The sequence below is a fragment of the Dreissena polymorpha genome, chromosome 7 (genome assembly GCF_020536995.1).
Source record: "Dreissena polymorpha isolate Duluth1 chromosome 7, UMN_Dpol_1.0, whole genome shotgun sequence".
Classification (NCBI taxonomy): domain Eukaryota; kingdom Metazoa; phylum Mollusca; class Bivalvia; order Myida; family Dreissenidae; genus Dreissena; species Dreissena polymorpha.
In genome coordinates this window covers 82,268,139-82,295,722 of record NC_068361.1, presented here as the reverse complement: position 1 = coordinate 82,295,722, position 27,584 = coordinate 82,268,139, and the positions used below count along the sequence as shown (strand labels likewise).

The following is a 27,584-nucleotide window of genomic DNA, read 5'->3' as shown; positions in this document are numbered from 1 at the left end:
CAACGCATGCGCAAACTCAGTTCCGGATTTTTCGCAATGTTTTTAATTTTTGGATTAAAATCAAATTAAATTGCAACGAAAAGCCATACCAAGCGACTTATATATAGCATAAGCATATACAAATATCATTCAATAGATTAGTTATGTAGATAAACTGGATGCTTTCATTTGTAAATAAGTAGCACACATCAATTAAACTCTATTGGGTGTTGATCAATAAACCAATTAGGCAATTTATTAATTTTGCAAGGAGTAATCTGACGTTGCTCCAGTCTGGTCTAGGTAAGTGGACAGTTTCCTTTGAACCAATCGTTTATTTTACAATATTGTTTCTATTCATTTGGAGAATAACTAGATCTATAATGAAAGAGTTAATTGATAAGATTTTTTGGAAAATCCTAGTTTTTTTTTCTGATTTAAGGTTTTTGTTCTCTTGCAATGTCATAGTTATGCAAACTAATGAGTTTTATATCATGTTTACACATAAATGTCTTTTTGAGCCATCACCAAGACCTATTTTAATTTAATATAACAATTCAAGTAAATGTTTTTTTTATTGAACACGTCTTAACTTAATCTAACTGACAACCCATGGGAAAGATGTCGGACTTGTGAGATTTCCAATAAAATTTGCAGAGGTCTGGTATAATTCACGAAAAGTTCTGTCCTCTTTTCCAGGAACAGAAAAAAATTCTGTAAAATTTTGTGTTGGTTTAACATGAAAACAACACTATGAATATTTAAAAAAAAAATACAGACAAAATTAAAAAGGACTTAAGTCTTTACAAACCCGTCAAACTTGCTATCTTTGCCAATGACTAAAAAACAGCTCTAATTGTAATTCTTAGAACCAGTCAAATATTGCACCTTGCATGATGACATAGGTGACACAAAAGTTTTTGATTGATTGAATTGAATTTTACTGGTTTGAATCTAAATGTATTTAGAATTGCTAAACACTGTGAATGCCGTAATGATAAGTTTTAAGTTATCAGCCCTCATGTCCTGTGAGTTTTTTTCTGTCTTTCGCATGGGTTGGAATGATACAATGAACCAATTTTGGCATCTATTTAACTGGGTGTGTGCATGAAGTACATATGAGCATGGAAAATCTTTCACTTATTTCGATATCTCCTTTTGATTTTAAGTCACCATGGCTGACATGACAATGGAGGCAGATGCAGGGGACCAATCAGAGAGCAGCAGTATGTATGGTACACTGGATGCATTCATCATCGATAAGAAAATTGGCAAAGGCCAGTTTTCAGAGGTTTACAGGGTCATCTGCAAAGCAACTGGCAGTGTTCTTGCTCTAAAGAAAGTACAGGTACTGTACATGTTTAGGTTGTGTAAAAAAACATGCCAAATAGTACAGCAACTTCTTAAAGGGACTTTTTTACAGATTTTGGTGTGTATTGAAGTATGCCCAGGCTTTTTCCGCTCCATTTTGAGAAAACGCCACACTGGAATTTTGGGAATTTCGCGTCGTGAAAACCCCCAATTTGGGAAAAAAAATAATCGCAAAATTGGCTCAATTGGGAAAAATTATCGCATGTAAATAGTGTTTCTTATATTTCAAAGAAGCCGTTACCTGGTAAACAATGACTATTTGGAAAACTTATTATTAAAATTTTACAAAATATTATGAACATGTGTGATAAGTGCAGGTTTTTTAATCTGAATTTTGGGAAAAGGCTTGGCCTTTTTTGAGGTGAAAAAAATCGCGCAAAGTGCTGGATTTTGAGCAAAATAAGGAAAGTCTTAAAAAAATTAACATATTTTACAGTTTTTAAAACAAATTCAAGGCAACAGATAATTTAATTATGCAATACTTTCTATTTTCTAAACCGGATCAGGTCAACTTATATATTTTAAGGGTAAAAAAAAAAAAATTTTTTTTTTTTTTTTTAATTGGGATTTTTTTTTTCAATTGGGAAAAAACAACCAGATTTGCATTGGGAATTGGGCCGAATTTCGGACCCGTGGCATAGGGCGGAAAAAGCCTGATGCCATTTAATGCTTTATATTGATAAATGTAAACATTGGATCTAAAAAGCTCCAGTAAAAAAAACAAAAATAAAATTAAAGAAAGAAAAAAAGTAGCCCTCAACTGGTCTTGATCTGACCCCTGGAGTAAAAGTCTATCACTCATTATCTGAGACCACTCGGCCATCCATGCTGATACAATGAGTGCTGTATTTTAAACTTTATATAAGCAATTCTCTTGGTATCACAAAATATAACAAAAACAACAGAACTCTCTAAATTATTTAATTGATTGCATTGTCACTTTTTATAAGTTTCAGGTTTTTAAATCATCAAAAAATGCATATAATGGATATTTTAGAACATGGTTAATGTTCAGTACAGGGTTTTTAAAAAAATAAAAAGGGGAAGACGCTGGGTAAAAGGGGAAAATCGAGCGCGAAAGAGACATATTTGGGGAAAAAATAAAAAATGTCTATAACTCACCTACAGACTTCATTTTTTTTTTTTTTTTAGAAAAAGAGGCATGTCTCTGACCTTTTTGTTCTTAAACACATGAACACGTATGATATTAAAGTCAAAGTCCTAAATAAAGTTGCAGGGGTAGATCTAATAATGGGAAATGTTTTCAACTGGGGCCGGATAACGATGTCAATATTGTGATTTCAATTTCATGATGAATGGGTTGACGATCTAGATCTGCTACATCATTGGAAGGGAAAGGTGCGGCAGCTGCCGATTGTCTACTTTCATTTTCACAATAATCCGACAGTATTAATCGATGTTGATTACATGTACCTCCAATCCTGCTGGGTTTCAACGGTTTTTGATGATTCATTCTTAACAAATGTGTCCACGCAATTAATAATTTCCGAGTCGGAACGTTTTATTTTGTTCGTGTATGAACGCCAATTGTGAGACTTTTTTTCTGTTTTAACGTTTATATCTGGCTTTCACATAACCCGGATGAAAATTCGACTGGTTTCCAGTAATAAATTGACGAAACACCTTTCTCGCGCAAGACCGGAATCCAGTAAAATAGTCACATGATTAATACGATAAGTTGCCCGGTTTCCATGACGTAATTTAAGAGCTATATATAGAATCACTGGGATTCCCAGATTTGAGTGTTCGTCGGGAGAGAGAGAGAGCGAGATCGTTGTACATGGTACAAATTGGATAAGTGTCGACTTCCCAAAAGAAAAAAAACATTTCTTTGAGGGTAAAATATTATATTTTGGTGAAAAATTATATTTTTGGAGGGGAAATGGTATTTTTAGGGGGAAAATTCTGGTAGGGGAAGACGCCGAATATCGGCGTCACTTTCTTAGTAAAAAAATCCCCTGCAGTATAACTGTTTCCACACAAATATCATAAGTTTGAGCAAAAATGTCCAAATCTGAAACAATTTTTTATGCTCCCCCTAAATATTTGGGGGGAGCATATAGTCGCCGCTTCGTCTGTCCGTGTGTCTGTCCGTCCGTGCACAATTTTTGTCCGGGCTATTTCTCAGCAATTATTGACCAGAATTCAATTAAACTTTATGGGAAGCTTCACTACCAAGAGGAGATGTGCATATTATCCGGCGGTTCTGGTCGGATGATTTTTCATAGAGTTATGGCCCTTTGAAATTTTCCATTAACTGTTCATATAGTGCAATTCTTGTACCCCAACTACTGACTGGAATTTAATGAAGCTTTATGGGAAGCTTAACTACCTTGAGGAGATGCACATGTTATTTGTGGGTTCTGATTAGATGATTTATTAGGGGAGTTATGGCCCTTTGAAATTTTGAAGTTGCTAAACATCCATCGTATTATTTTGCCCAAAGTTATGCCCCTCAAGACGTTTCCTTTTATCTGAATATATAGTGCAATATTGTGACAAAAAAACCTTTGGGGAGCATCACCCGTCTCCGACGGTTTCTTGTTTTAATTTTGTCATTAAGCCAAAACATGAAAAGGTCCTTTTAAATGTCATAAATCCAGGAGTGGGTGTCCATGTTGTATCCCCTGTCTCAAGGGGGTAGGGGGCTTATATGGGAATGTCCTTGGTCATTCATTCAGTCTTTCTCTCTGTAACACTTTCTTTGCTGCTCCATGTTCCCTATACTCTTTACGCAAATTAATGAAACTTGCCTTTAATGCTGAGGGCATTATCACAAAATGCCTGTTCAATGTCAGGGTTGAATTCTAAAGATTAACGGTTTTACCCTCATGTCCGCTTTTTTGAGGATATTCGTGAATTGGCTTCAATGTTTAGGTGATTGAGAGGAGACTGCTTATTAGACAGTCACGCCTGCCCAAGGTCAAGGAAATTTTTCAAGGTCAAAGTTTTGAGCCTTAATTTTATGTGTCCATACTCTACCTTTTCAATGATTTTCCTTCAACTTTCATGGAATGTTAAGGGCATTGAGACGCTGTGAAGATGGAGTGGATCTGTCATGCCGTTTCATGATCAAGGTTGTTATATATGTAGTAATTGTTAAAAGTCTCACACCAGCAATTTTTTTCCTAACCTTCTTCATAAAGTACCAAAAAACGGCATTTTCCCAATTAGGAAAAAACTGCAAATTTCCCAATTACTGTCAAAAAATTCCAATTCAAGTTTTTTTTATGTATCTCATGGAGCTGCACATTTTGAGTGGTGAAAGGTCAAGGTCATCCTTCAAGGTCAGTGGTCAGGTATATGTGGCCAAAATCACTCATTTTATGAATACTTTGGCAATATTGAAGATACCAACTTGATATTTGGCATGCATGTGTATCTCATGGAGCCGCACATTTTGAGTGGTGAAAGGTCAAGGTCATCCTTCAAGGTCAGAGGTCAGGTATATGTGGCCAAAATCACTCATTTTATGAATACTTTGGCAATATTGAAGATACCAATTTGATATTTGGCATGCATGTGTATCTCATGGAGCAGCACATTTTGAGTGGTGAAAGGTCAAGGTCATCATTCAAGGTCAGAGGTCAGGTATATGTGGCCAAAATCGCTCATTTTATGAATACTTCGGCAATATTGAAGATACCAACTTGATATTTGGCATGCATGTGTATCTCATGGAGCCGCACATTTTGAGTGGTGAAAGGTCAAGGTCATCCTTCAAGGTCAAAGGTCAAAAAAATAAATAATAATTCAAAGCCACGCAGAAGGGGACATAGTGTTTCTGACAAACACATTTTTCAATATTGAAGATAGCAATTTGATATTTGGCATGCATGTGTATCTCATGAAGCTGCACATTTTGAGTGGTGGAAATTCAAGGTAAAGGTCATCCTTCAAGGTCAAGGTCATCCTTCAAGGTTAAGGATAAAAAAATAAAATAAATTCAAAGTGGTGTTCTCATGAAGCTGCACATTTTGAGTGGTTTAAGTTTAATGTCAAGGTCATCCTTTAAGGTCAAGGTCATCCTTCAAGGTCAAAGGTGAACAAAAATAAAAAAAATTAAAGCTTCGTTCTCATAAAGCTGCACATTTGAGTGGTGGAAGGTCAAGGTCATCCGTTAAGGTCATCATTCAAGGTCAAAGGTAAAAAAAAATAAAAAAAATTCAAAGCTGCGTTCTCATGAAGCTGCACATTTTGAGTGTTGGAAGTTCAAGGTCCAGGTCATCCTTCAAGGTCAAAAGTCAATTTTGTTTAAATTTGTTCAAAGTGGCGTTCTCATGAAGCTGCACATTTTGAGTGGTGCAAGTTCAAGGTCAATGTCATCCTTCAAGGTCAAGGTCATCCTTCAAGGTCAAAGGAAAAAAAATTGTTTTCAAAGTGGCGTTCTCGTGAAGCTGCACATTTTGAGTGGTGGAAATTCAAGGTCAAGGTCATCCTTCAAGGTCAAGGTCATTCTTCAAGGTCAAAGGTTAAAAAAAACACTTTTTTTCAAAGCGGCGTTCTCATGAAGCTGCACATTTTTAGTGGTGGAAGGTCAAGGTCATCCTTCAAGGTCAAAGGTCAACAAAAATATATTTCAAAGCGGCGCAGAAGGGGACATAGTGTTTCCGACAAACATTTCTTGTTAAATAAGGCCACAATTAAACTATTGTTGGTTTGCCCTTTACCGACCTTAAATTTTACAGGTGGGTAGGTAGGCAGGAAAATTATTTTATTTTATTTGAGAAATAATATTTTTAATACACTAAGTAATAGTCTATGAATATTTAAAACACTGTTATTAAAGCACTGTTGCAGTGTACGAAGCCCTATGTGGCTTAAAATTATCTTGTTTGCTTTTTCTTGCATATATTAATATCAAATGCATGCTTGTGTGTTATTACATCAAGTATGTGTTCATTATATGATGTTAATTGCTAAAATGCATTTGTCATTATTTAACTGCCAGACAGCTTTTATTTTTAACTTAGACCTTTCCCTTAAATTGGGCTTAATCAGCATGCAACAAGCATTGAAGGAGTGTAAAAAGACAGCCCAAAGCCTTTAATGGAAAAATTCAGACATGGCGAAAGACCGTCACATTTTACAGGCCAGACTAGCCTACCAGGAGAAACAATTCACAGGCCAGTTGAAATTTTTACAGACCTCAGTTTTAAGTGTTTGACCGGTTAGTGCATAGTCTTGGCATGGCAAAGTAAATTCACGGAAGGACAAACTGAACATAAGCATTAGTTTTTCTTGAATGCTCTGAGCTTTTATGAGTACATACGTACAGCTCAGAGGGTCAATAGCTGGGAGTTGTATTATTGCAACTAACATGAGCATGAAAACTTGATTTGGGGAAATAAATTAAGCGTTTTAGTTTCAGTTTGTGGATATATTAACGTTTTAAACATATATGCTTGAGTGTTGTCGATGTATTTAGCTAAGAGACATTAATATATTAAATAAGTTTACCTTTAAATATCCATTTCACTAACATGCCATTACAGTAAACTGTTTAGAGTGGCAAACATATTAAAGCAGAATATGCACATGAATCTGATTAAACACAGATCCACTTGCATATTAATCAAATCATGTTTGTCTTTTATTATGCATTTTCGAACGATAATCCTGTAACTGTTAGATGTATTTATCTTTGCAAGTAGACTGCATTCCAATTTTCAAACACTTTTTCTGTGACATTCAGTTCATACATTTCCAAAAAAAAAAGAGTTTTATTTGTATCTTAAACGTATGCTCCATCGTAAAATGACACGCTGTTTTCATTAATCCATACTAATTATATGATGTCCGTCGTAAATTCGATAGTTATTTGTCATCGCTGAGCATCGTTATTTCTTTTTATTGTCCGCCATCTTGGATCACGTTAACAACATGTGCAACGAGCGTAAACTCGTATATGTCCGACTACTTTCGCGAACCAATAGGTAAGTATGATGTCGTTCGGCCATTTTCACGGAACACCGCCGAAAGCGACCTAGATCGGTCAGGGGCAATAAGAATTGACAGGGATATTAATACATGCACAAATAAATATTGCATTCGGCTCTTTTATGATCGATGAAAAAAACAAAAATAAAGAACAAATACGTTTTCAGGTCGAATCGTAACAAAATTTTTTGGGTCGGGGGGTAAACAGTGGGTCGGTCGGTAAAGGGCAAACAAACTTAATTTTAATTTAGGCCTAAATAAAATGCAACATTAAGTTAGTTTCCCTATGCTGCTCTATGGCTTGAACCTAAGTCAATATTATATTGACAACTTGACAACATTTAGTTACCAATTTGGGAGCAAAAAATCAAATACCGATACACTAATTTACCAATATGAAGACTTCACAAAGCGAATTTCCCCAATTTCAGTGTTTTTTGCGCTTAATTTTCCCAATTTTTTGCTTGGTACCTGTACTTTTCCCAATTGCGCTAAAAAAATAGCTGCATACTTTTTTGTTCATTCTAGGGAAGAATGGGATAAGCGTTATGCTGGTTTTTGCAATTCTAAAGGCAGTTTTTGGATTCAAATTAAATTATCTTTTGTGTTAATTGTAAATTGATTTTATTCTTAAGGAATAAATTCGTGACTCAATCGTATTACAAATTATTGCGTCATCTTTCCAGATCTTTGAAATGATGGATGCTAAGGCCAGACAAGACTGCAAGAAAGAAATAGATCTCCTGAAGGTAATTTCTAGTACATGTAAATGAATAGCAAAGAAAAACATGTTGTTAAAGTGACTACAGTAATGGGCACAAGGTCCCTGGAGATATTTCACAGATTTATTATGTCTCAGCATGTGACAGAGGGAGAAATTATGTTTAATTTTGAGAAAGTGACAGATTTAAAAAAAATAAGTGCATATCGTTGTAAATTTATGTGATAAGATGGCTATCTTCATGATAAGGCAGGTATTTTTTGATATTTTATACCCTTTATTAATTGTATTAGTTTTTTAAATGCTGCTCACTTTCCAGCCTTATTGGCAAGAAAGTTACTTGCGTTTATTTCGTATAAATATTCTCTGTTTATCTGGGCTTTACTTGCTGCAAACTTTCTTAGCAGGATGACATAAATGCTGCTCCACAAAAAAAATTGCGGGGAGTAAAGTAGAGACATAGGGCAACTTTTATTACAAAATGAAAATAGACACTAATCACCTTTTTACTGATATGGCTTGAAAGTGGGGGTCATTTAACCATACATAAAGTTATAAAACAGCAAAAATTCCTGTCTCTGCATGGACATTGCCATTTCAACTATCACATGATTACCCCATCTGTGTCAGAACAAGAAAATGATGTTAACATTTTGTTTATGGTTATGATGTATTTAGATGTGACCATTTACAAAGTTTACAAATTATAATAATATTTGACAAATAAGAATAAAATCAAAGTAGGGTATTAAAAGTAAGGAATTGCAATACTTTTAATTTTCTTTGGTTATTTCTTGTGCCCCTTGGTAATTGGATTGGCAAATAACATAGTTTTGTCATGCATAAATGATATATATACAAAGTAGTACTTGTTCATTTCTCAAGGTACTTTCCTATGCCTTTAAATTATTTACAAGTTTGGAGTAAGGCTTGAATACGAAATTAGTGCCATACATGTACATACATATCCATATCACTGAGCACCTTGTACATGTAGAAGTCAACTCCCATGATACAAATAAAATGGGCTTTATTGAAGTATTGTTGGTGTTCAACTTGCCATGTTTGGTTTACAGCAACTTGATCTTCCAAATGCATACTTTATCTTCATTTGGTGAAAGGACATGTTCTATTTTGGGGAGTTATTTATGAACAAAACTGAGGAAATGAAAGAAATTTTCCATTTTAAAATGCAAAACTATGGAGAAATTGCAGCACTCAAAAGACATTTCGTTAAAAAAAGAATGGGTCTTTATTAGAAAGGTGAAAAAAATACCTGAACTTTCATTTGTTCTAATGCAAGTCTGACAATGTTCTATGAATAGTAACTTAACCATCCCAATGTGATCAAGGCCTCAAGATCTGGATTAGATAAAGCTCTTATTGATATCAACCATGTTACCTTCACAGCAACCTCACTGTCACTCCAATATGAGTTAGTTCTAACCGATGTCTGACAATGTTTTGTGAACATCAACTTAAAACCCCAAATGTGGTCAAGTATATTTATGAACATGTTCAAGGGGCTTTTATTAGAAAGAAGAAAACAAGACCCAGAAAATTCATTTGTTGTACATGTTAATTCATGCCAACTATGTTTATTGTTCTGTTAACATCAACTCAAATTTGATCATTATGAGCCTGACTCTGTGATAAGTGGTTTCAATGCATTTGCATAAAGTGTCGTCCCAAATTAGCCTGTGCAGTCCACACAGGTTAATCAGGGACGTCACTTTCCACCTTTACTGAATTGTTGCTATGATGAGACTTTCTTTAAACAAACATTATCATATCAGCAGAAAGTGTTATCCCTGTGCCAATCTGGGTGGAGATTGTACACACATGCATTTAACTCCCTTTTCACAGAGCAAGACTCATTTTAAGTCACCATGTCTTGTATACAGCAAGTTTTAATGCGTGTCTGACCATGTTCTGTTCAGAGCAAGTTTAAATGCGTGTCTGACCATGTTCTGTTCAGAGCAAGTTTTAATGCGTGTCTGACCATGTCCATTCACATTAAGTTTGAATCCATGTCTGACAATGTCCTTTCACATTAAGTTTTAATCCATGTCTGACCATGTCTGTTTACAGAAAGTTTTAATGCATGTCCAGCCATGTCCTTTCACATTAAGTTTGTATGCGTGTCGGACTATGTTCTGTTCCCAGCAAGTTTTAATGTGTGTCTGACCATGTTCTGTTCACATGAAGTTTTAATGCATGTCTGATCATGCTCTGTTTCCAGCAAGTTTTAATGCGTGTCTGACCATGTTCTGTTTACAGCAAGTTTTAATTTAGTCTGACCATGTTTTGTTCCCAGCAAGTTTTAATGCGTGTCTTACCAGGTTCTGTTCCCAGCAAGTTTTAATGCGTGTCTGACCATGTTCTGTTGGCAGCAACTGAACCATCCCAATGTGATCAAGTATCTGGAGTCATTCATTGAAGACAATGAGCTGAACATCGTCTTGGAGCTAGCGGACGCTGGGGATCTTTCACGGATGATCAAGGTTAAAAATATGAGCTGTGCTGTGGGATAATGACACTTAATGCATGTCTGTAAAGGATTGTCCCAGATTAGCCTGTGCAGTGTGCACAGGCTAATTATGTACAACACTATGCTTTTATGTATTTTTGTTTAATGACGTCTTTTTGTTACAAAAATCCAGTCTAGTTGGAAAAACGTTCCTGGTTAGCTTGTTCAAACTGCACAGGCTAATCTGGGACAACATTTTAAGCAAATGCATTTAACCCAGTTTTCACAGTATGAGGCTCATGATTATTTGGTGTTTATAAAATTGGTGGCTGAGGGTGACTTACGAATTTTTAAGACTATATTCCAGTAAAACAGATTTCTTAAATACTCTGCAACAATCGTTAACAATTATGTATGTATTTGAGTTAATTGTAGAAAGTCTTAAACAGAATATGATATGGATGTAATTTACATTTTTTGGATTTAAAAGTAAGAATGTATGAAATGCTTATAAAATGTATGTGTCAATGTTTAATTGTCAGAGTCATGGTATGTTTTGACTGTGTACGTGCAAACAATGCTGTATTTCCTTATTTGAGCCTCCTTTTGGCAAATCCAGACTTAATCCATGTGCGAAAAGTGTGTTCCCAGATTAGCCACTGTCCACTTATATCAAATATTTCATTTTAAAGAGGTCTCTACTAAAAACAAATCTTGTCTAGGCTAAAGTGTTGCCCTCTGGGAGGACAATTTATGCACGTGCATCAAGCCCTGATTTGCCAAACTGCGGTGCATATGTATATAATAATACAAATCCTTATATAGTATGCTTTGACTGTGAACATTCTTAATATGCTGGATGTATTTATATTGTTATTCATTTTTGAGGTTATCTGTAATACCTTTGCCAACTCTTCAAGCACTTCAAGCGGCAGACACGCATGATTCCCGAGAAGACGATCTGGAAGTACTTCATACAGATCTGCAGCGCGCTCAACCACATGCACTCTAGGCGCATCATGCACCGCGACATCAAGCCTGCGAACGTGTTTATCACAGCCCAGGGCGTAGTGAAGCTTGGTGACCTGGGGCTGGGCAGATTCTTCAGCTCCAAGACAACGGCCGCACACTCACTAGGTACAGGTTGTTTTTTTGTTCACCATTTTAGAAATGGGGTTGGGGCACTTAATATTGGGAAAAATAGCGTTGTTTGAAAAAATATTGGGAATACATACATACATACATACATACATTGGGAAATTCTTGTTTTTCTTTGCCAACAAATGCTCACAAATTTAGAATAAGTGTTTTCAAAAATATATTTACTAATGAATGATGCATTTTTTTTTACAATATATATATATATATAAATATTTGAAACCTTTGATTGGGAATTTTAGGCAGTCATTTGGGAGTAATACATATACTTTTTTGAGCTTGTCATTTTGGAAGAATTTCAGCCCAACATTTGAGGGAACAAAAAATAACAATTGCTGTCATCATCAGTTTTCAATGACAATCAAACAATGATCAGTCGTCTGTTGTTTGTGTCTGCGTTAAATTTGTGTTTTTTAACTCTTTAAAGTAGGAAGTGCATAGAAGTTGCACTGTCAGTCTTCACGTTTTTGCACAATGTCATGTCTCAGCCATAACTTTGCCATTAATTGATTGATTTTGGTGTTAAATAACACAAATCTGCAATCATAAGACATTTCGGTTGTAATATTTGTCTCCATACCTCAAAGGTTTTCTTTCTCAGCCATAGCCTTGCCATACAGTGTACATATATTGATGGATTTTAAAAACTTGGAACAAATGCAATACATAACAAGAAGACATGCTGCATGTAAAATAAGTTTTGGTTCCACAAAGGTCAAGGTGGGTTTAAGAGTTCAAAGATTTAATTTGGCCCTTAAACAGCTTGTGCAGTCTGTAACTTTGTCATTCACATGCAATTTTTGGGGAATTTACCAAGTTTGAGGACCTTAAAAGGAAAGACTGTGGCGTTTACCACCTGGCTCATAACCTGATAGGTTAAGGTTATACTTAGTGGTCAAATGTCAAATGTCAAATTCAGCCCATCAGGGGCGTCCATTATCCAGATTATTTCGGAAATCTGGATTTCAGCCTACCAGGGTCTCTTTTGAGATCAATGTAAATCCAATTAGATATTTTTTGTGGGGGTGGGGTAGGGTAAAATTTGTTTGAAAGCGCAATCATTTGCAGTGATTTTTTTGCTCAAAATTACAGCCAATTTTCGGCTGCTTCCCAATTGCAACAAAACAATGCACATGTTGTCCATCGTGAAATATTCTAAGTGATCGATAAGCAAATTAAAGCATTTCAATATCATATTGTAAAGCGATGTGTTAACCAAATTATATATTGATTTAGTATTTGGTAGGTAAATGGTTTTCATTTTTCGGTATTCAAATGGTATGCACATTTTATTTTATGTGCAAAACACAGACATTATTCAGATTTAGTTTTGAATACAGCATTTTTCTATTTAATTTATGTTTGATGTTTTAAATAAACAAAGATAGAATCGAATGTACGCGTGTGGTTATATGACGGTCTGATTTATATTATTAAGCATAGTATTCACCAGACATTGCAAATCGAAAGACTATATAATAAAATAGTACAATTAAAGAGGGCGCGAGGGGGGTACTGCCCTTTATCACCGTTGGGGACCGGCGTCCCCAAACCCCCCTGCCTACTTTTCTGGATTTTAAATTTGGAACAATTGACACCCTTTAGCCATTAAAAGGTTTATTTGACATGAGCTGAGTTTTGGATCAGATTACCATTCTGTAGGCATACATGTAAATGCTCTTTTTACATATGTCTTATTCTTTATGATTTTTTCCTGCAACATAATAGTAAAATGTTTATATATTTACTTACAGTTAATCAACCACAATGGTCAGAAACCTCTGCTACTAATAATACAAGAGCAGTCTTAAATTTGAGTGTGATCAGGATGCCAAACAATTTAAGAAACACAACTATCAAATGTTGATAGCATTCAATAAAAAGTTCAGGTACTCGATGTAAAAAGGTAGAAACTTTATCAAGACTTTTATTGTAGATATTACCCTTGGAATGGTTGCGCTTTTAAATGATTGTTAAAATGATGTTGAGAAGATTTGTAATAGACTCATTAAGCTCAAAATTTTCTGTAGTATGTACAGAGTTAAGATACTGCTGAACAGCAAACAGCATTTAACCTGAACAGTCTGCAAATAACTCGCAGGCTGTTCTTGTTTTTAACTGGTTGCATACAACCATTTGAGCTTTACATCAGAGTGAGAAAGGGTTCAACGCTGCTAATGTGACATATGGTTTTCAGTTGGCACTCCTTACTACATGTCCCCTGAAAGGATCCATGAGAACGGATACAACTTCAAGTCCGATATCTGGTCACTGGGGTGTCTTCTCTATGAGGTAAAGTTAGCGTGCCTTGTTCACATAAAATGGGACTTGATGCAGGTACGTAAAATGTCGTCCAAGATTAGCCTGTGCCATTTGCACATGCTAACCTTGGACGTTACTTTCTGTTCAAATTGGATTTTGTCATGAAGAGACATCTTTTAAACGAAACATATCATACACCAGGAAAGTATCATCCCTTACTAGCCTGTGTTGACTGCACAGACTTATCTGGTGTAACATTTTATGCACATGCATTGAGCCCAGTTTTCCCAAAAAGCAGCACAATTTGTATCCACTTGTCTTTGAATTATTGAACACAATTATTGCAATAGATTTTGTATAGTTCAATTTGTTTTCTGTTGTCTAACTGTTATTACCATCATAAACAACAAATACCCAGGAATTTCAGGCCACTGTAATTAACAATTTAACTGTTTGCCAACTTATACATTTGTTCGCTTAAAGATTTTATTTGTTCATTAATGCATTTTTTTAAATTTTCATTTGTAGTGTATATTTAAAATTTTCAGAAAGTCTATTTGTGTGATTTAAATTAACATGTGTACACGTATCACGGTATGGAAACAATGCAATTATAAGCCATGCATGTTTTTTACAATAAGCTGAAATTCCCGGATATATGTAGTAAACTGTAATTGAATTCTAGTAAGTGTGCAGATATAGACCTTATTATGCACTGTGAGTATATTTTCATATAGGAAGTACAGTACCTACTGATATTTAAATTAGAATGTTTTCAAATAGGTAGTTTAGATTAATTCAGTTCTTTCTACTCCTTATACAGAGTATCCCAATCTGTTGTTGAAAATACTAAAAAGTTTATGTACATAGTGTATTAACCCTTTCAGTGCGGGAACCGAATTTTGAAGGCCTTTGCAAACAGTTTGGATCCAGATGAGACGCCACAGAATGTGGCGTCTCATCTGGATCCTAACTGTTTGCTATTCTGATAGTATTCTTTGAAAACAATCGAAGAAAATGCTAATTTTAGAAATTCAGCAGACGACATTTTAGCAGACGACAAATTTCCCAGCATGCAAAGGGTTAAATACTGAACAGCTATTGATTAGTAATTCAAAAACTGCATTTCCAAAAATTTGTCAAATGTTATTGTTATTTATCAAGTAAAAGTGAATCAGTTAGTTCAAATATACTTTTAATTATGAGACGTATTTCACTATTGTTTAATAGAAAATTAAACATAAAATTTCCAGAGATCTTTAGTACATAGTATTTAATAAGTATTTGTTTTGTATGATATGAATAGAAGTATTCATTTTCAGTTAACAATGAAGTTAAAACATTCAATGTTGCAAAATTTGAAACAGGTAAATTGTCTGTTTTCAATAATGATATTCATGAGCGTTATCACACCATAACCAAACTGTTTTTATTTTATTTGTATGATGTTGATATAACATTTTAACATTAATCAAATGAATTGGGGCATATAACTATTTATATCACCAAATCAGCTGTTGTCATTCTGACGATGTGAACATCCAATTTATTTTTTTTGGACAGCTCAAGTTTAAACAACATTTCCATTTTTTTCTGACTCAACTGCAAAAAAATCTTTGTTATCTTTATTGTGTTAAAACAAGGTCTGCTAAATGGCGGTTGACATATAAGTCTCACATTTAAAACACACTTGAACCCTTTACCACTTAGATACGTATTTGGACGCATTTGTTGTCCCTTAGAAAGTTATATTTAATTAAAGACCTTTCTTGCTAGATTCAAGTTTTCAAGGCTTCATTTCCAACCCTTAGATACTGATGAGTAGCCAACAGCATACAACATGAACAGACTGAGAGTAATTGGGACAACATTTTACCAACATGGCCATTAAAACAGCATTAAACATGAACAGACTGGGAGTAACTGGGACAACATTTTACCAACATGGCCATTAAAACAGCATAAAACATGAACAGACTGGGAGTAACTCACTAACTGGGACAACATTTTACCAACATGGCCATTAAAGCCTGTAACTGGGACAACATTTTACCAACATGGCCATTAAAGCCTGTAACTGGGACAACATTTTACCAACATGGCCATTAAAGCCTGTAACTGGGACAACATTTTACCAACATGGCCATTAAAGCCTGTAACTGGGACAACATTTTACCAACATGGCCATTAAAGCCTGTAACTGGGACAACATTTTACCAACATGGCCATTAAAGCCTGTAACTGGGACAACATTTTACCAACATGGCCATTAAAGCCTGTAACTGGGACAACATTTTACCAACATGGCCATTAAAGCCTGTAACTGGGACAACATTTTACCAACATGGCCATTAAAGCCTGTAACTGGGACAACATTTTACCAATATGGCCATTAAAGCCTGTAACTGGGACAACATTTTACCAACATGGCCTTTAAAGCCTGTAACTGGGACAACATTTTATCAACATGGCCATTAAAGCCTGTAACTGGGACAACCTTTTACCAACATGGCCATTAAAGCCTGTAACTGGGACAACATTTTACCAACATGGCCATTAAAGCCTGTAACTGGGACAACATTTTACCAACATGGCCATTAAAGCCTGTAACTGGGACAACATTTTACCAACATGGCCATTAAAGCCTGTAACTGGGACAACATTTTACCAACATGGCCATTAAAGCCTGTATTGCCAGAGGGAGGCTCATAATATGAGTCACGTTCTGAGAAAACTGGGCATAATGCATGTGTGTTAAGTGTTGTCCCATATTAGCCTGTGCAGTCTGCACAGGCTAATCAGGGACAACACTTTATGCCAAAATTGTATTTTTGCTAAGAAGAGACTTCATTTTAATAAAAAATGTCATAAAAGCGGAAAGTGTCGTCAGTGATTAGCATGTGCACAGTCTAATCTGGGACAACACTTTGACTTTACGCACATGCATTAAGCCCTGTTTTCTCAGAACACGATGATATTAAACATAATTTGACCCTATTTCAGATGGCGGCCCTTCAGTCCCCTTTCTACGGAGACAAGATGAACCTGTACTCTCTGTGTCAGAAGATAGACAAGTGTGATTACCCGCCCCTGCCCTCCGATGTTTACTCTGATCAGGTGAGTGTTGTTTGAAGGGCTGCACACCTTTTCCTGGCCATAAAAGGGAAGATTTTTAGCTCACCTGATTGCTCAGGTGAGCTTTTGTGACTGGTCTTTGTCCGTCTTTCGTCCGTCCGTCGGCCACATTTGGTTTGTAAACACTCTAGAGGCCACATTTCATGTCCAATCTTCATGAAACTTGGTCAGAAGATTTTTCCCAATGATTTCTCGATCAAGTTCGAAACTGGGTCATGCTGGGTCAAAAACTAGGTCACTAGGTCAAAAAAAAGAAAAACCTTGTAAACACTGTAGAAGTCACATTTCATGCCCAAACTTCATGTAACTTTGTCAAAATGTTTGCCTTGATGATATGTTGGTCGAGTTCAAAAGTGGTTCCACGGTCCATTGAAAAACATGGCCGCCAGTGGGCGGGGCAGTTTTCCTTATTTGGCTATAAAGAAACCTTGTAAACACTCTAGAAGTCACAATTTTTGCCCAATCATCATGAAAGTTGGTCAAAACATTGGTTTTATTGATATCTCGGACGAGTTTGAAAATGGTCCAGATCGGTGAAAAAACATGGCCGCCAGTGGGCGGGGCATTTTTTTCTATATGTATTTTGTGAAACATGTGAACACTCTAGAAGTCACATTTTTGGTCCAATTTTCATGAAATTTGGTCAGAACATTTGTTTCCTTGATATGAGAGTTGAGTGTGAAAATGGTTCCGGTCAGTTGAATAACATGGCTGCCGGGGGTGGGGCACTTTTCATTATTTGGCTATAGAGAAACCTTGTAAACACTCTAGAAGTCACAATTTTTGCCCAATCATCATGAAAGTTTGTCAAAACATTGGTTTTATTGATATCTCAGACGAGTTCGAAAATGGTCCAGAACGGTGAAAAAACATGGCCGCCAGTGGGCGGGGCATTTTCTATATGTATATAGTGAAAACATGTGAACACTTTAGAAGTCACATTTTTGGCCCAATTTTCATGAAACTTGGTTTGAACATTTGTTTCCTTGATTTTAGAGTTGAGTTCAAAAATGGTTCCGGTCAGTTGAATAACATGGCTGCCGGGGGGGGCAGTTTTCCTTATTATGGGCTATAGAGGAACCTTGTAAACACTCTAGAAGTCACAATTTTTGCCAAAACATTGGTTTTATTGATATCTCGGTCGAGTTTGAAAATGGTCCAGATTGGTGACAAAACATGGCCGCCAGTGGGCGGGGCATTTTTCTCTATATGTATATAGTGAAAACATGTGAACACTCTAGAAGTCACATTTGTTGCCCAGTTTTCATGAAATTTGGTCAGAACATTTGTTTCCTTGATATGAGAGTTGAGTTCAAAAATGGTTCCGGTCAGTTGAAAAACATGGCTGCCGACGGGTGGGGCAGTTTTCCTTATTTGGCTATAGAGAAACCTTGTAAACACTCTTGAAGTCACAATTTTTGTCCAATCATCATGAAAGTTGGTCAAAACATTGGTTTTATTGATATATCGGATGAGTTCGAAAATGGTACAGATCGGTGGAAAAAACATGGCCGCCAGTGGGCGGGGCATTTTTTGTCTATATGTATATAGTGAAAACATGTGAACACTCTAGAAGTCACATTTTTTGCCCAATTTTCATGAAATTTGGTCAGAACATTTGTTATCTTGATATGAGAGTTGAGTTCCAAAATGGTTCCGGTCAGTTGAATAACATGGCTGCCGGGGGGGGCAGTTTTCCTTATTTGGCTATATAGAAACCTTGTAAACACTCTAGAGTTCACAATTTTGGCCCAATCATCATGAAAGTTTGTCAAAACATTGGTTTCATTGATATCTCGGACGAGTTCGAAAATGGTCCAGATTGGTGACAACACATGGCCGCCAGTGGGCGGGGGGCATTTTTCTCTATATGTATATAGTGAAAACATGTGAACACTCTAGAAGTCACATTTTCGGTCCAATTTTCATGAAATTTGGTCAGAACATTTGTTTCCTTGATATGAGAGTTGAGTTCGAAAATGGTTCCGGTCAGTTGAATAACATGGCAGCCAGGGGGGGGGGGGGGGGGCATTTTTCTTATATTTATATAGTAAAAAAAGCTTGTGAACACTCTAGAAGTCACAATTTTTGCCCAATCATCATAAAACTTGGTACAAAGATTGGTTTTATATATATATCACATAAATTATGCCATAATTATTGCCCTTAGATTGTCCAAATTTTCATCATATTATACAAAATCATTGTAAGCACTCTAGAGGTCACAATTTTGTTTCAGATTTTATGAATCTTGGTCATAAATTTATTTTTGTAAGCTAAGTTTGATGTTTGGTCAACTCAAAATATAGGTCACCAGGTCAAATCTTACAAAAACAAAAACACTCCATATGCCAAAGTTTTGGTTCAATAATGATGAAACTTGACCAGGATGTTTGTCTGGACAATATCTAGGTCAAGTTTGACGTTTGGTAAAGATTGAATGAACCGACTCCTCTCAGATATGCGAACTAGGGCCATCTTGGCCCTCTTGTTTTTCAAATTGTGATCTTTTTTCAAATTTGGATTGATTTTTATACGTCCGTCTATGACGGGACGTATTATGGTATACCCCGCGTCTGTCCGTCCGTCCGTCTGTCCGTCCGTCCGTCTGTCCGTCCGTCCGTCCGTCTGTTAATGTCGTACGCTACGTCAAATATCCTTTGACAGATTTTCTTCAAATTTTAACACAATCTTAATATTGATAAACCCTGATCCCCTTTCGTTTTTGACGGAATTCTGAATTGTCGTTCCAGAGTTATGGGACTTTGTTCGTCAAAATTTCGTGATTTCATTGAATGTCCTACTGTAGCTCAAATATCCTTCGATGGATTTTTTTCAAATTTCAACACAATCTTAATATTGATAAACCCTGATCCCCTTTCGTTTTTGACGGAATTCTGAATTGTCGTTCCAGAGTTAAGGTGAGCTTTTTTCTATTCCGATTGTACACTACCACTTACCCATCTACATTTCTCTTTTATTATTGGTCAAAATATCTATAACAGGTTTACTTCAACTCCATATCCTCTAAAGAAATGCATACATATACTCAAAAAAAGATATGGTATGAATGTCAAGGAGACGGCGCTCCATGCTCATGTACTTATAAAATAAACCATGTATTCAAATACAAATAAACTGAAGTAAAAAAATGATTCAAAGGGTTATTTATTACCTTACTACTTCATTGGCGAACGACGGGCGTATCATGCGCTCATGGCGCAGCTCCTCAGTTAACATTTTGCTTCGGGAATGAGTCTGAATAAGGGACCAGTAGATATGTCACCAAAAATCATGTACTGTAAGCACATACGTATGAACAATATGAATCTTGAGATGCATCAAGTCGAGAAAAACCTTAGTAAGGCTTGCCTTCCTTCATTTATAGCAAATAACTGATTGCCATTGAGTCAGTTATTGCATCAAAGTATGCAACAATGACACAAAGAATGAAGCAATCTGGTGTCAAAATATTGTTGCATGTATGTACAATGAAATATTGTCTTTCTGAACGATTGAGCAGTCTTTGTGAGAAGAAAATGCATAATCCAAGCTCTGGGCAAACAGGATGTAATGCATGTGTGTAAATTTTTGTCCCAGATTATCATTCGAAGTCTGCACAGGCTAATCAACGATGTAGTTATCCGCCTTAACTGGGCTTTCTATTAGAAGAGACTTTCTTTATTTGAAAAGTTTCACAAAAAGAGAAAGTGTCATCCCTGACTAGTCTGGCTAATCTGGGACTACACTTTATGCACATTGATTAAGCCCTGTTTTCCTAGAGTGGAGCTTACGTCCTTTGTTAGCAAAGATATGTTCACTTGGTAATTGTAAATTGCCATACCTTTGCCAAGCATAGTCAGACAAAATGTCAATATTGTAATTAATCTTAGTTTTTGGTCACTCGTAACTTTAGGACACACCCGTTTTTAGCCAAAATAATTATTTTGCAGGACTCTTTGTCAGACTTACAGGTTTCCTACTATAATTAATTACTCTAAATTTTTGGACAGATTGTTTTGCAATGCCATTTTACCTGAATTCATCTGTTTTTCGCTTATCTGAAGACTTTTTTTTTAAAACTGCATTAAATTAAAAAAATCTGGCAGATGAATCCCTTAAGGCAATTGACCAGTACGTTTGTGATATTGGGTAAATAACTATGTACATGTATACAGGAAAAAGACAATGGTTTTTCCAAAAAGCTTGAAAAGTGAATCATACTTAAAAGTAATTCATAATAAACTGTTGTTTTTTTAAAAAGCACAACAGTAGTTTTTGTCTGCCCCCATATGAGTTGCAAAGTGGGAAAACAGGGCTGAATGCATGTGCATAAAGTGTCATCCCAGTACTGTGAAACCATTTATTTTCGCCAGCAGCAAATTTTGTCATTTTTTTAAAAATGACGTTTTGTCAGCACTTAAATTCGCCAATTACTGACTTTGAAAAAAATATAAAATGCTTCAGTCAATATCAGATTTGTTTGCAAAACATGTCCGAAATATATCGCTGTTGTGATAAATCATAGTGGGGAAAGAGTCTTTTGTTATCAGGTGATAAGTAATTTGTCCCCATTAGTGTATTAGTATCATTATTATGATAAGCACATTAGTGTGACCGAATAACCGTTAACGAGTGTTTGAAACAGTGAAGCCAGTTGTCAATTGGTCTTATTCATTTATTATCATGGCCAAACTAATAACAATCTTACCTTTATCGGCGCAAATTAGTACAATAATTTTCGGAAGTGTAAAATTAACAGTGCATTATAGGACAGCGGTTTCTTAGGGCACAGTTCAGATTTAATTGTAACAACCAGTGGATGAGTGAGTTTAAATTAGATTGAATGCAATAGGATACAAAGCAGTGCTTTATTGCATCATTGTCAGCCTTTCAAAAAACGTGCTTTCCGGGGATTTCCTGAAAATCACGCAAAAATAAAAGTGAATTTCTGTTAACAATTACCCTATGTTTGGATGGAACTATTGGTCATAATTGCTAATTTCTCTTTACCTGTTACGTTTTCAATTGCAACAAGTAACAATGATTTGAAACATGTACATGTATCGTACAACCTGTAAAAGCTGTAAATGATTAAAAGATCAATAGCCCTTAAACAAAGCACAAGCTATTTTTACACCAGTCCTGTATTGTAGTTAAACGCAAACAACAAACACAAATTAATATGTTTTGCATTTATTTGTAATCAATGCGGAGAATGTATATAAGTCAGATGTTGATCACACATCATCATCTTTTAATTTCGTTTATTGTCGTTGATCCGGATCCGCTGCGTAGAGGCTGTATAATCTGCAACAACACTGAAAAACACTATACACACAATAAAGTTGTTAACAATTAATGCTAATCATTATTATTCAACCTTAACGAAGTCAACGCAGTCGAAACAGCTGTACTGCTCTCGCGTTTTAGAGCAATGTCACGTGTCAGTTAAGTACACTGTGTAATCTACACCCTTTTGTTGCAAAACCAGATTTATCGTGATTACGTAACAGATGGAGTATGTAAGCGTGGATTACGTTGGTTTTTAGTGCCTCATACCTTTGGTAATTCAGTCTTAAATTATTCAAATATGGGACATAATTGTTCGTTAGGATCTTGAATTCGTCAATCGGTCGACTGACGATATACACGAAAATTAATGTCTGACGATTAATAATGGTTTCACAGTAAGCTTATGCAGTCCACACAGACTGATCTGAGGTGACAATTTAAGCACATGCATTAAGCCCTTATTTCTCTACTGCCCCCGGATATGAGCCTTGCTCTGTGTAAAGGGGGTTTAATGCATGTGATCGTAAAGTGTAGTCTTAGATTAGTCTGTGCAGTCTGCAAAGGCTAATCAGGGACATCACTTTCTGCCAAAATTGGATTTTTGCAAACAATAGACTTTTTGTAAATAAAAAATACCATAAAAGCAGAAAGTGTCATCCCTGATTAGCCTGTGCAGACTGCACAGGCTTAACTGGGACAACACTTTACACACATTCATTAAACACCCTTTTCACAGAGCATTGCCAATATATATTTGCAGCTGGGTAAGCTGGTGGCAATGTGTATCAACCCTATACCTGAGCAGCGGCCCGATATCTCCTATGTATACCATATATATATGTATTTGCAGCTGCGTAAGCTGGTGGCAATGTGTATCAACCCTATACCTGAGCAGCGGCCCGATATCTCCTATGTATACCATATATATATATATGTATTTGCAGCTGGGTAAGCTGGTGGCCATGTGTATCAACCCTATACCTGAGCAGCGGCCCGATATCTCCTATGTATACCATATATATATATATGTATTTGCAGCTGCGTAAGCTGGTGGCCATGTGTATCAACCCTATACCTGAGCAGCGGCCCGATATCTCCTATGTATACCATGTGGCCCAGGAGATGCATGCTCACTTCCAGGTAACTTGGACTGCAGGCTCTTTTAGGGGCCATCTAGAGAAAAATGCGAATTTCGGAATTTGGAAGTTTTTCATGCAAAAAATCCACTGATTTGGGAACTGATTTAATATAGTTAATAATTCTTTATTATTATGTAACTTATAAGAAAAAATTATATATATTATAGTTATATACTTTATTGGATATAATTGAAATAAAATTGAGATGTAATAATCATTAGACACTAACATATATTTATTTTGTTCTGAATCAGGATTTCTTTTCAATCTGGATTTTTTAACCAGGTTTTCCGAAGGAAAAAACTGGTTATTAGATTGGCGAATGCGGGCGGGCTGGCTGGCTGGCGGGCTGGCTGGCGGGCTGGCTGGCTGCAGGCTGGCGGGCTGGCGGAATAAGCTTGTCCGGGCCATAACTATGTTGTTCATTGTCAGAATTTAAAATCATTTGGCACATTTGTTCATCATCATTGGACGGTGTGTCGCGCGAAATAATTACGTCGATATCTCCAAGATCAAGGTCACACTTTGAGTTCAAAGGTCAAAAATGGCCATAAATGAGCTTGTCCGAGCCATAACTATGTCGTTCATCGTCAGATTTTAAAATCATTTGGCACATTTGTTCACCATCATTGGACGGTGTGTCGCGCGAAATAATTACGTCGATATCTCCAAGGTCAAGGTCACACTTTGAGTTCAAAGGTCAAAAATGGCCATAAATGAGCTTGTCCTGGCCATAACTATGTCATTCATTGTGAGATTTTAAAATCATTTGGCACATTTGTTCACCATCATGGGACGGTGTGTCCCACGAAAGAATCACGTCAATATCTCCAATGTCAAGGTCGCCACGACTAAAAATAGATTTTAAAAAAAAAAAAAAAACTTACAAAGGGGGTTAATTTTTTTTGGTCATTTCAAAAGTTCAGTTTGAGTTTTCTCCCTTTATCAGATTTTTTTTTCACAATGAAAACCTGGTTTTGTGACAATTTTGTCCCTTGTTTTAAATTTGCTTTGGGAATTGGTCTGTTGAATTGACCCATACATACACCAGGAATCAGCCTGGACTTATCAGTTTTCAGTATAAAACGGATATAGCTGAAACACACAGTATGAGTTTTGGGACTTCCTTTGGTCTGTAGTGGGTCAGGCATTGTCAAATTTAAGCAGTGTGTAAACTTTTAATTTAAAGGACATCTGTTCCTTAACCAGGAAGCAGATTTGAATGAAACTTGAGAAAAATGTTTTTTGGGTGACCCTCTTTCTAAGTTGTTCAAAGCGTTTTGGTTTGCTGCATGTGAAGTTCACCAGATCTAAAAGTTGATCTTTTTTTTTTTTTAATTGAACAATCTTTTCTATAACTGCAAGGGTCACTGGTTTGATATTTGTGTGTACTATTGTCTAGTGGTGGTCTTTTCTATCTAGGTTTGTTGAAATCATGGCCCTGGAGTCAACATTTTCCATGGACTTGTGGTGACATGTATGTAACTTACAATCTCTGAAGCCAGGGGTCCCAGGGTTGTGATATTTTAACAAGGGTTTATCATTTGGTGTTTAACATGTTATATTGGTTGTCTACTAAATTTAAAATCATGCCCTTTGGATAGAAACTTGCCACATTGCTGGGGTTGCTAGATGTATATACACTTGTAAATTAAATACATGAAACATTGTATCACATATCACAAGTGTCAGTGGATCATTATTTGTTGTGTAATATCTTCTAGTGGTCCTCTACTAAGTAAGTTTGTTCAAAACATACACCTGGGGTCAGAAAAGATCCCACCCTAGGGGTCTAGGGAATGTAAAGATGACAATTGACATGGATCATATTGAATTAAATAGCTTTGTTACATCTCTGAAACCATAAAGCACACAGAATTGCTATTTGGTATATGACATAGGATTGTTTTCGTTTATAAAGATTATTCATGTTTTGCCCCTGAGCTTAAAACTGGAGGAGCCCACTTGTTCAGCTCTTGATGCCTGTGTTGTATTCATTGATTTGATAGTATTTTTTTGTAGTTTAAACATATTTGTATTTTTAAAATCGATGGTTAAAAAGGACTAAAAAAGGGGGATAATTTGTAATTAAATTGTTTAAATGGATATGTATATGAAGCTCTTCTTGAACAGATTTTCTCCATTTTATTTGTTCACTTCTCATTCAAAGGGTCAGGCTCAACAACATCAGCTACACATGCAGCAGCAACAACAGTTGCAACAGCAGCAGCAGCGCCACTTTCAGCAGCTTTCCCCCGAGCAGCAGCACCAGCTGCTGGTGCAGCAAGGCAACATCCAGATAGTGGGGGCACAGCAGCTCTCCCCACAGCAGCAACAAATGCTGTTTCAGCAGCAGTATCAGCTTCAGCAGCAACCACAGTACCAGCAGCAACAGCAGCAGGCGTTGTTGCAGCAGCAAATGCTCCAGAAGCAGGGCACGGCTGAGAATAAACAGATGTTATAAGCAGGGCTTCTTTTTGCCATCTTTGTGAAGCAGCCTCTTGCCCCTCAATTTGTAAAAAAATTAGTAGTAAACATTTCAAAAATGTGAAACAAATCGTTGCATATTTTCCAAAGTTGCGAAAATCTGAGTAGTGAAATTTGCAATATTGTAAAAATTTGACTTTTTGTTAAAAATCACCATTTTTTCTCCAAGAAACAAAAAAAAGGCCCTGCTAGGAGCGACGGATAATGTTTGTGGCGTCTGTTGGCTGTGCACATCGTGAAAATGTTGTTTTTTCCTGGCTGCATGACTTTTACAAATCTTACTTGCAATAAGCCTCCTTTTAGGAAATTGGGCTGAATGTGTGTTGGCAAAGTGTCCTCCCAGATTAGCCTGTGCAGTTCCTATTTTATGATATTTTTTATTGAAAAGAAGTCATTTCTTAGGAGAAAATGAAGACATTTCAGATAAGGCATAAGGTGTCAACCCAGATTAGCCTGTGCTGACTTCACAGGCTAATCTGTAACAACATTTTACGCACATGAATTTATCCCAGTTTTCCCAGAACAAGATCCATATGAAAACGTCTCTTAATGGCTGCATGACTAATTCACGAAAGTTACTTGTTATAATGATTAGATTTTTTATAAGTACATGTAATAGTTATCTGGCGCAATGGCCGGGCTTCAAGCCCAGTGTCAAAGCATAATAGGGGATGTTTTAGCATGTTGAATGCATATTGGTAGGAGCTAGTTAAAAGCCTTGTACTTTCTGTTGTGTTGGTTAAATAAGTCACTGTCTAACAGGGCTGCTTCCTATGTTGCCAATGTTTAAGACTTCTGGACCTGGTTCTAACCTTTATTTCCATTGGCCAAAACCTGGTTTGTTTCTGTTTTTGTGTAATAAAATGATAGACATGGACTTGCGTATTGTACAATATGATAGGACTCTTTGGCTTCATTTGGCATCTTGACAGGTCAGAGCTATTCTATTTTATGTGACAGTCTTTGAAATTTATATCTGTTTTTATATACAACTTATGAACTTTAATATACAGTATAAAAAAGGATAGGTTTATACATGTTTGGGCTATCAAATTCCACGAACTCCCTTAATGTTTATTTTTACTTAAAAACTATTTATAAATTATTGTTGCATGAACTCGGGCACAAAAATATTACACCAAAAAGTGTATGCTCACTTAAACTGAAGATTTTTGTCTTCCACTTTTAGGATACTCAATCACTTGTCTCTCCAACATTATACAAGACAAATTTAAGAATTGGGATTACAATTGTGGGTCACTTTTTAAAAACTGCTGTTTAAAAAAAGAAAAATACCTTCTCTTTTCTTTCAAAATATGGTAATTTTAGTATAAAAAAAAAAAAAGTTTATTTATTATGAATATTTCAATGAAAATCAATTGTGCTTTTTACACTTGTTGATAAAAGATTGTGTAATTGTTTGATCAGTGATGATACCTGGATACCTGGATGGTAGGGCCATAAATTTTAGCTTTGAAGCTATCTTGGCCCGTCTTGTAAAGGTCTTCTTGTAAATTTTCTCACAAATTAGTATTTTACTCATTAATTTCATTGTGCGCATAACATGATGGTGCAAATTTTTTGACGTTCCAATTTTCCTTGTTCA

General features: G+C 36.0%; 1 protein-coding gene across 1 annotated transcript; it reads left to right on the top strand.

Moving 5' to 3' along the window:
- On the top strand, positions 1-27,584 carry LOC127837199 (serine/threonine-protein kinase Nek7-like). The gene is made up of 9 exons (XM_052364122.1): positions 1-282; positions 1,149-1,327; positions 7,998-8,060; positions 10,426-10,536; positions 11,423-11,639; positions 13,858-13,952; positions 16,926-17,039; positions 23,391-23,492; positions 25,662-27,584. Exons 2-9 carry the CDS (start codon positions 1,154-1,156, stop codon positions 25,953-25,955), a joined length of 1,170 nt encoding a protein of 389 aa, XP_052220082.1. The 5' UTR covers positions 1-282; positions 1,149-1,153; the 3' UTR covers positions 25,956-27,584.